Below are 10,403 nucleotides of genomic sequence, written 5' to 3'. Positions count from 1 at the left end.
TAGCTCCCGCCATCTCCATTCTCGTCTCCGTCCGTGCGCCGAAGATTCCCTTTTGCATCAGCAGCTGTGGAGATTTGCATGCACCGCTGGAAACTGCCGAATCGACCGTTCCTCCAGGGCCTGGTCCGACACTTCTTTGAGAACCGGTTCGTGCAAGAACGCGGCTCGGCCCAGGCAACCAAACGGACCAAAAATTGCTAGTCCGATGCGAGACAAGAAGATGCAGGCAACCAAACGCGCCCTTAGGTGCTACCTAAAAGGGTCAGATTTTATTTAGGGTGGCTGAAAGGGTCAGATGAGTGACATACTTTCGTCAGAGAGAGTTCATTCTGTGATCTTATGGGTGAGCTTCACTATTCTCGGGTTCCCCATCACCGTCTCCGTGACAGCGGGGCGCCACCCGTACAAGCTACAAGTCACCGCGGTTTAATACAACACCAAAACAAAAGGAAAAAAAACCTCGCCTCAAGCGGCCTCGGCTCCTCTTTCCTCTCCGATCCCCGCTCGCATCAACCACCCTTCTCCCCCGCAAATCCAATCCAGTGCCCTAGCCAGCCCACAAGAAATCTTCCGCCATGAAAGCCGCCGCCAAGCCCAACCCGCCTCCTCCGCCGGCGCCAGCGACGGCGCAACCCTCCACCAAGCCGGCATCCTCCTCCTCCTCCTCCGCCGCCGATCCCAACACCAAGCGCACCCTCCCCGCCGCCGCCGACGCCGCGCACTCCACCCCCTCTCACCCCAACCATAACACCAACGGGCCACCCAACCCCTCCCCACTTCTCCCGTCCCCGCACCTCCAGCCGCCGCCGCAGCAGCCCCTCCCCCCATCGCGCCCGCTGCTCACCGTCGCCGCGGTCGACGCCGCCATGGCTGTCCTGGGCCCCCCGCCGCAGTACGGCCTCGAGTCCCTCGATCGCCGCACCGTCGCGCTCTCCGACGGCACCGTCCGCACCTACTTCGCGCTGCCCCTCGAGCCCCCTCCGCAACTCCGCCAGTCGCTTCCGCCCATATTCCCTCTGCCCCACTTAGGCCCGCCCGGCCCGGGACCTGGCCCTAACAGGTGGATTCCGCCACTGATGCACGCTGCAGCTCCGCCCGGGCCGCCCGCAAAGCGGAAGTGGGAGGGTCAGAGCAATGGTGGCGGCCCCGGTGAGTCCTCGGGCCGTCAACAGCAGCAGAAACCTGTTGCAAAGCAGGTCAAGGTGGAGCCGACCTCCTTTCTTAATATGGTGAGGATGATTAACGAAAACACCGAGGTCAAGAACAGTTACCTGGCCAATGGCAAGAATTACAAGTGCGCCGTCTGTAATAGGTATGTTGTGGATATGGTTAAATGCTGCATCGTTGCCTCTCTTTTTTGACTCACATAGCCAACACAAGTAATACTGCCAGCTTGGTGTAGGTAGTTAGCTCTTTAGTATAAGAGCAAAGTCCTGGAGGCGATTGCAATGTATACATAGCATGGTGCTGTTACTAGGATATTCATAGCTGACAATGCAATTTAGCTGATGGAACAAACCTTTCTGATTGATGTCGCATGTCTCTGTTGATTTGGAACTGCAACTGGCAATTTACCATACCTAGGTGCTAGGCGTCACCCTCGTGCTTAGCCCGTTAGGCACTACTCCATCTAGCATCTTATTTTGTAGAAACATTGGTAGTTGCCAAACATTCCTCTAGAAAACTGTTTCAATTTTAACTGTTCAGAAAGGCGGCAAGGGTTAGTGTTTAGCCATCTCCACAGCTCAAAACAGTTCTGCATATTCATGTTATACAGGGTGAAAGCTAAGTAAAGTTTGACCAAACTTTTAGGAAAAGCAATAAACAACTATAATATTGTGTAGATACCACATGAAATATATTTCATGGTGTATCTAATGATATTGATTTTTTATTGTATATGTTAAGGATTTTTTCTAAAAACTCGGTCAAACTTTACACAGTTGGCTTTTTCAAAAAAAAATAGACCTTATTCATTGGAATGGACGTAGTATTGGTTAACTCTGATGGGCCCTAGAACTCAGACTGAAACTTTGATCAAGTAGTTTATGCAGCCCATTCTTCTTCCATTCTTAATTTTGTGCCAACATTTTTTACTTTCTATTTGGAAAAAACTTATCCTCACTTTTCTTCTCACATGGTTTAGTTTTCTTTATATGGAGACCAAAATTTATTGCCCGTTTTTTGGTTCTTTATTTCAGCTGGGCTCATTTGCCCATGCTGTTAGCTTTTTTACCTTGTTATGCCTTTACTTTCATGTTAAGTTGTAGTAGCAAGCAAAACTATTTGACTAAACAGGTAGAATCTCCCTTTCTTGCTTTAAGCATTCTTTCTGTTTTTTTTTGTTCTTACACTTCTTAACGTATATCGCTGCTCTTGGAATTTTAGCAACCTTTTCAGCCATTTGGAAGCGATTAGTTATGTACTTTGCATGCATGTTTTATAACACAGTTTTATGAATGTTCTGAAGAAAATTTTATGTTATTTCCTTTGAAGATAGCTTTATGCATAATTTGGTTACAGGGACTCTGTAGATATGCATGCACTCCTCAATCATTCGTATAATACGAAGAATCCAGAGTCTCGTGCTGATCATCTTGGGTTGCACAAAGCCATATGTGTTCTTATGGGTTGGAACTACTCCGTAGATCCTGTACACAAAAAGGCTTACCAAACATTGTCTAATGCTGACGCTGAAGCCAATCGAGGAGATCTTATTTTATGGCCACCAACAATCATAGTTGAGAACACGTACAAGTCAAGGAACGATGGGCAAAAGGAAGCCATGAGTAATAATGAGATGGAGAGCAAGCTCAGAGGTACTTATCGAATGTTTGCTCTGTGACTTTGATTCAAAATGATTAACTTATGAATGAGCAGAGATTGTGATGTTTTGCGTCTTCATATTTCTTTAAATGAGCGCTACAAATCAATTGCATGGACCAAAGTCAAAGCTTCATAAAACCATTTTCCTTAAATACGTCATGGCCCTGCTAGAAAAATAAAGCCCCTTTTGGGGGATACCTATGAAAATTTAAATAGCCTAGTGGTATTTTTTCTGAAGGACTAATCACACTTTCCTCTTGGAAGGATTAATCCAACAATATGATCTCCAGAAATGGCATTTCATAATTTTCTTCCCTCTTAGTTTTTTACCATACTTTGAGGAAAGAGCAGGGTTGCTGACATTGTGGTTCAGCTGGAAATGTTCTAAGCCTTTTGGTCTGTCTGATTTATTCCAGCTCCTTTGTTCTTACACCTTTTGTCAGCTGTCATATTGTTTCTAATTTGTACATGACATGGCTGACAGTATGTTATCTGCTTGGTTAGAAGAAGTTTATTTGCATTCCAACAGTGTAATCATTAGCATGTCTTACATTGGCCAATGCTGTGTGCTTTCAAAAGGTTGGATTGCATCTTAAGTTCTGAACATTTCATGATCTTTTACCTGTCACAGGATGAACCTTTTTGGGTTATTTGGATAGGTAGGGATTAGGCATTTAGGCCTGTCTTAACAACAACAACAACAAAGCCTTTATTCCCAAACAAGTTGGGGTAGGCTAGAGGTGAAACCCATAAGATCTCGTAACCAACTCATGGTTCTGGCACATGGATAGCAAGCTTCCACGCTGCTCTTTCCATGGCTAGTTATTTGGTGATACTCCAGTCCTTCAGATCTCTCTTTACGGATTCCTCCCATGCCAAGTGTGGTCTACCCCGTTCTCTCTTTAGGCCTGTCTTAACTGGAAGTAAAATTCATGCTCATTCAAGGGATTGGATGTAAATCCCTGCCTGTCCAAAGAAGCCCTAGTGTGGCTTTCCCTATAGTTTTATCTCGAATGTGCCGAGATTGAGGTTGGTTCTAATAGGGTTTATATCTATAAGAAGCTGTGTTAATATTGAGGGTTTTGCAAGTATTACTTGCTTTTATACTACAGTTGTTGCAGCAGGCACTTACAACCCTCCATCCCACTCCCATCAAAGTTTTCTGAGATTTGTCTAAATTCAGATGTATCTAGACACTAAATAGCATCTAGATGCATCCAAATTTTGACAAATCTCAGACAGGTTTCATAAGACGGAGGGAGTATAATTTTTGAAGAAGTCCAAAAGTCTACTAATATGAGATATACTTAACCCCCTAAACCAGGATTAGTGCTTTCCAAACAAGGGTTCTGTTATCCTGGTGTCACACGTAGGCAAGTATCGTAAGTGCAACGCCATCACTGGCCACACAACTCGTTCTCTTCCATTCGGTTGGTTTAATAGGGATTTTCCCAGCGAGACAAAGAGGTAAGCGCCAGGGTTGCAAAGGTTGCTGGGGATGCTGGAGGGTGGGACGTGGATGTGGCTGTTCAGCATGGCAGCCGAGCAAGCCGGTCATGGCCTTGGCCTCAAATGGCAGATGGAATAATATACCTGCTCTGGCAGGGGACCACCTGAAAGAGCCCCCGCTCCATGGCTGCCCTGTGACCGACACCATGCTGACAGCCCTCTCCTCTGTGGCCCCGCCTCCCTTCGTCAGGTACCAGAAGTTGATCATCCGGAGCTCGCTTTTTGACAGAGGCAGAGGCTGACTGGCCAAAGGTAGCACTGTTGTGCACCTGACTTTGTTCTGTCCCTCCCCTCAGTTGCACTTCATGGTGGAGCAGTAATGGAGCAGCCCTTAGTACTAGCGTGTAGCTGCCCACTTGTCTACCAGCAGAGGATCTTCGTGCTCTCCACAAAGGCGTCATGCCTAGCTTGTTAACTTGCCCAGAGCAACATGTTCAGATTTCCTATGGGGGAGCTGTAAATAGTTCAGCGTGCACAAGCCAAAGAGCGTGTCCGGTGGTTGGTAAAAAACCACATCATCAACAATTCTTGTTTAAGTGTCGTTTAGTCATACAAACCAGCCACATCAGTTAAGAGCACACTAATCCTGGTTTAGGGGGTTATGCATACCTCCATTTCTTCATCAGGGTGTGAGGTGGGCACACAAATTGTTAGAGCAAGTACAATTGCACACAAATGTGATGGCAGCTGGCTATAAGGGTTTAAATATTGTATTTTTGCTTAGTTGGAAGAGAGAGAAAGTAAGCCGACTCTAAGTTAAGAGTCAGCTGCAGCATGGGCTCCTAGACACTTTGTGAGTATGAGACGTGGGCCATGTATTAATAAAGCACTCCCTGCGATCCATGAAGTTAAGTCTTGGTGTTTAAACATACTCACTTTGCTCTCTTGGTATTTGTCTTGGGGTTCAAAAGGAGCTTTGTTCATGCATTGCTCAGACGGCAGAAGCTGAAACTAGGTCTGTTCAAGTATGGTTGATGGCTTGTGCATACTATGCTTATGCATATTATACTATTTCTTCCAATCTGGTATGATACTATGAAGTACAGCGCCATGCAAAAAACTGGGGGTTGCCTCTGGTATGCTAGACTTGAGTGGTCCGCAGTTTGTGTCACCCTGGCTGGGTAGGTTGCCTCTGGGATAACATAAGAGTCGAGGCTTATTTTATTTTATCTCGTACGACTTACTTTTCATTTACTTTGAGCAGAAACATTCCATGGACAGTTAGGAGTTTGGTCTTGTTTGAGATAGGGATGAGATAAGGAATAGGTTAAACAGCGATGCTAGATTTCCACAGTTTGAGATATAGTTTCTGCTACAAGCTATCAAGGCCCCAGTTTTTTTTCCATACACGTGGCACACCCTTATGTGTGGACATCTTTGTTGGGAGAAAAGTTCGAAAATGACTTGAAGGCCTCCTTCTGTTTTCACAGCTCACATTTGATTTGGGTTTGTCTTACACTGTTACAAACCCAACACTGATACTCTAAATATACTTGGCTCTTGGTGCATAGTTACTCAAGCTAATTAGAATATGGTTTCCCTGCAGTTGCATACTTATTTCGATGCATGTGAGTGGTTTATAATTATTGCAAAATGTATGTCTATTTTTCTCCAACATTGCATTTGTATTTCTGCAACTTAAGGAGTGCACATGCATACATCCCTCTGACTCGCATATCTATCAAATAACAGTTGAATCTACTGTTGGGCTGTAAGCACGTGATATAAGTACTGACCTATATCTATTAATATGTGTTCTCCAGAAATGGGCTTTGGTGGTGTCACTGTGAAGCCGCTCGTTGGCAAGGATGGAGCCATGTCGGTGAGATTTGCAAGCAACCTGGCTGGTCTCAAAGAAGCTGTGCGGCTTGCTGACCTCTTCGAGGCGGAAGGCCATGGACGCCTGCAATGGGACCAATGGGTCCAGACCCGGGGCATCCCCTCTTATGTTGAGGGAGGTAACCCCATGTTTGTGAAGGTGGATGAGAAGGGGCAACAGACATGGGTCCTCTACGGGTATTTGGGCACGGCGAGTGACTTGGACGTGCTTGACACGGAGTCGAAGCAAAATGTTGTAATAAAGAGTAGAAAAGAGATTGATTTGTCTGATTAGGACCAACCCTGTTAAGAGGTGTGTATGTTAAGTTATATAAATCGGAGTAGTTTGTGGACAGCGACAGCCACATTTCGGAGGCTATCTGACTAGATGCAGTGCAGAACTATTTGAACTGTTTCATTTAGTCATCCCTTTTCATGTGAAATCCCAAGTTGGCTTTGAGTGTTTAACTGTTTGATCCTTTGCATGAATGCTCCTCGCGCAGAGGCTCTAGATAGCGGCTGCTGAAGTGGTTACTGTTAAGGCTGCTTACTCTGTTTGGTGCCCACCTAGCATTGCCATGGCAACGACGGTCACGGTTTGCAGTCGTTTCTATAGATGATCTAGCCTTTATTACCATGTAAATATCGTAGTATCATTTGTTTACATTTTTGTGTGTGATCGCTAGCAACACACACACACACACCAATGCAGTGTATCTTATAATCGCTTGGGGTCAGTTTGGTTGGTGGCATTAGCCAAAATGGAGTAAATTACATAAAATTGCCATAATTGGGGTAGGTTAATAACAGTTTAATAGTATAGCTAGTTGCTGGCTATAAGTCAAGTACATGTCATCTATAGCCAACTTAGAGCCAACATATACAATAGCGAGCTACAAAAATGTAGTATTTTATCAATGTATGACTCATCTTTCACTCTCATAAAGGGCCTAGGAGCACGTGCTAGAGCTGCGCATAGGAGCCCCCTCCTCTTCTCTTTACTCCCCTCTCTCCTCCAACTAAGCAGTAATATACTATTTTAATCTTTATAACCAGTTGACTAAAATTTATTGTACTTGCTCTAAGTCAAAACCTATTTTGCTAATTTATTAGAAAACTAACAAGTCTCAGGGCATGGCGTTAAAATCTCACTGATTCACGTCTCAAGAATTGACAACAGGTCTAAGCGGTGGGGCCATTTGTAAGGGTTGAGTTAACAACACAAGTGTAAAACAAGCTCCACAAGTGAAACTGCCGACTCTGTAGGCCTTATCCTCTCCCATCACTGTAGCAGAGAGAGAGAGAGAGAGAGGCGTTTTTTGGGCGACTCCGGCCGATCCACCGCGTGCTCGCCGGTGAGCCGCGGGATTTCCCTCCTCCGCCGGCCGCTCCGGCGGCGGGAGGGTGGGGGATCCCCGGTTCCGGCATGTACATATGGTAGGGTAGGAAGGAGATCTCGCCGGCGGCGCCAAGGAGGAGGTGGGGCTGGCGGTGGGTGTTTTGCGGTCGACGTGGCCTTCTCCGGCGGCGGAGCTCTTCGGGGCTCGTCACCGAGGCCCGGCGTGGTGCTCGTGTTCTTCGTTCTCTCGTCGGATCTGTGCTGGCGGCGGATCTGGCGTTGTGTCCAAGACCGGAGGAGGGGATCCAATACGGCGGCTTTGCAGGTTCGTGGTAAGAAGGTGGTTGATCTGTGGCGTTGGTCCCAGATCAGGTGCAGCGTGAGCTCGGGGTGTGCCCCCGGCCGATGCTCGATCTTCGTCTCCAGATCCAGCTCCTCGGAGTTGTTGGTCGCTGCGGCTCGTCAACGCCTCAGGGCTAGGGGTTCTGCTGCTCCAGCGGTGGTCGTCCTCGGTGGCGATCTTGAGGTTGAAGATGGAGAGTGCAAGCTTTGTTGTTCTTTGTTTTCTCTCTTTGTGTGTTCTTGGTTGAACTCTGTACTCTATTTCATATGAATAAAAGTTGGTTCGTTTCAAAAAAAACAAAAAACAACACAAGTGTCTGAGGAGCTGAGGTGGACGTGGGACCCACATGTCTGCACCCATCTTGTTCCTCCTCTATTCTTCCTTTTCCTCCCATCTCTCTCCAAACAGATCTGTCCGACAAGTTTTTGTTGGGTTCAGGGACTCAACTGGTCTAGAAAGAGTATCGCCTCGGTGTCCCTGCACCGAAGCTTGGAGGACGATGGACGGGAGCACTGAGGAGAGGATGTGGCCTCCGTGGAGACGTTCCGCTCGAAGCCGAAGGAGTAGGAGCGCTTGAGGTTGAGGAGGAAGTCCCTCTAGTTGAGTTTGCCTATCGCGGATAGCTGATTGATCTCCGGAAGCGTAACGGCGCCGTTGGGGACAAGAGGTGGCGGAACGGGGTGGAAGACCATGAGGTCGCCGAGGCTAGGCCGCACACGACGCAAGATGATGAGGACATCCCTACCTCACTACTACCTCCGTCATTGATTGATGAAGATGAAGTTGCTGTGAAGCTCAAGTCCAATGAAGTTAGGATTGGACCTATTACAAGGGCTCGTGCGAAGCTACTTAAACAACAGGTGAACTTGTTCCTAAACGATACTTTGATTGATGAGAACTTTATACTGCCTAATGCTCTGTTTGGTTGCACTGAATTGAGGCTCGGAATTGGAATTGAGGTCCAAATAGCCGAATTCCGTTGTTTGGTTGCGCTCGGTATTGGATCCTGGAATCGTCGGACCAATTCCGAGGGCACCCCCGCGCGGCTAACTTACCTGGGTACCAATTCAGAGGGTCAGACCTCTGTATTGGCTCTGAATTGGAGAGCCGAGGAACGCTTCGCTCATGCCCGCCTCGCTCCTGCCCGCGCACGACCCGACGGAGAGCTTGCGGAGGTTAACGGTGGCGGAGGTGAGCGCGTCGACCCCGACATTGGTTACGGCGCGGAGGGAGCGGAGCTTGAGGCGGCGCAGGCCGGGGCCGAGGCGGTGCGCGACGAGGACCAGGGTCGGGTCGCCGACGCTCTCGGCGCGGCGGTCACACTTGAGCGCGAGGTTGGAGACGGCGGAGAAGCGGTCGAGGATCCCGAGGGCCGCGGCGAGGAGCGGGGCCCGCGCATCGAGGGCGAGGCGGAGGCGCGAGGCAGCCTCGGCGGCGAGCCAGCGGCGACACACGAGGGAGCAGCGCTTGCGGTTGGCGGAGCCGAGCAGGCCAAAGACGACGGCCAGGAGCTCCTCGGGGAGGTCGGCGGTGTAGCCCTGGGTCGACGCCACCGACGAAGGTGGCACTGCTGCCTCCCGATCCAGATCCAACTCATTTTTTCTGGATATTTTTCTGTTTTTTTTTGTTCATCTCGAAATAAAACATGTTATGTGACAAATATTATTGAAACATTCGGATGTACATGTTTATTTTCATTCATATTACACAATATATATTGTTCAAAGTAAAAAAAATCAATTCCACACAATGTGCATCCAAACAGGTTTTAGAATTCAATTGTTCTATTGATTCTGCAAACAAATGCCATGCGCATCCAAACAACAATTATGGTATTCCATTGAATTGGTTGATTTGGTATTCCATTGCCAATTCAATTCGGAGCTCAATTCAGTGCATCCAAACACAGCATAAGTGTTATTGCTTATGTATGATCAGGTATGAAGAGGGAGCAAGCATCGCACGAGGAGGAGAGGAGCAGCTGGACGTAAAGATGGACGTGAAGCTGGACAAGGAGCTGGACATGAAGATATTCCATGGACGCGCGAGGGAGGAGCGGGAGGCATGCGCGAGAGAGGAAGATGAAGTCCAGGCCGGCCCAGCATCCGGTCAGACCGGCCGCCGCGCCGGCGTGCCCGGTCATTGGCCCGGTCCAACCGGACGACACACCGGATCCACCCCGGCGCCAACCAGACTACACGCTGACGCCAACCGGACGGGTTACTGAAGAGCAATTCCCGCGCCCGGTCAGCACCCGGCGCCAGGCCCGGTTTGAACCGGCCTGCCCGGTCCCAGGCCCGGTCGACTGCTCCCCCAGACCGGCCGAGTCCGAGTCTGTCTCGACCAGATCTATTCTGGGTCGGTTATTTTCATACCTTTTCGACCTGAGCTCGTCCTGAACTCCTATATAAGTTCTCAGGACGCCCCCAAACTAGCTTTAGACCATGTTTAAGATAAACCCTAGTTCTTAGTTGTTTGCTATGCAAAACTATTGAATCATACTCTCCAATTCGCATCAATCTGGAGTTTTACCCGCACCAATTCATTTCGATCTGGTGTTTGTGCTAC

At 48.2% G+C, this 10,403-nt stretch overlaps 1 protein-coding gene across 1 annotated transcript; it reads left to right on the top strand.

Annotated features, from left to right (window-relative positions):
- Positions 1-458: 458 nt before the first annotated feature.
- LOC124702908 lies at positions 459-6,621 on the top strand. Its single transcript, XM_047235092.1, has 3 exons — positions 459-1,312; positions 2,524-2,819; positions 6,099-6,621. Exons 1-3 carry the CDS (start codon positions 576-578, stop codon positions 6,446-6,448), a joined length of 1,383 nt encoding a protein of 460 aa, XP_047091048.1. The 5' UTR covers positions 459-575; the 3' UTR covers positions 6,449-6,621.
- The last annotated feature ends 3,782 nt before the right edge of the window (positions 6,622-10,403 follow it).

Source organism: Lolium rigidum, chromosome 3 (assembly GCF_022539505.1).
Source record: "Lolium rigidum isolate FL_2022 chromosome 3, APGP_CSIRO_Lrig_0.1, whole genome shotgun sequence".
NCBI lineage: Eukaryota > Viridiplantae > Streptophyta > Magnoliopsida > Poales > Poaceae > Lolium > Lolium rigidum.
Note: the sequence above shows the minus strand (reverse complement) of the source record. Positions and strands in the feature narration are given on the sequence as shown.

Bases quoted from the DNA above. Each gene is read 5' to 3' on its own strand.
- LOC124702908 (XM_047235092.1), top strand. From the start codon at position 576: ATGAAAGCCGCCGCCAAGCCCAACCCGCCTCCTCCGCCGGCGCCAGCG. The intron at 1,313-2,523 runs GTATGTTGTGGA...ATTTGGTTACAG, and splicing joins AAGTGCGCCGTCTGTAATAG to GGACTCTGTAGATATGCATG. The intron at 2,820-6,098 runs GTACTTATCGAA...TGTGTTCTCCAG, and splicing joins GATGGAGAGCAAGCTCAGAG to AAATGGGCTTTGGTGGTGTC.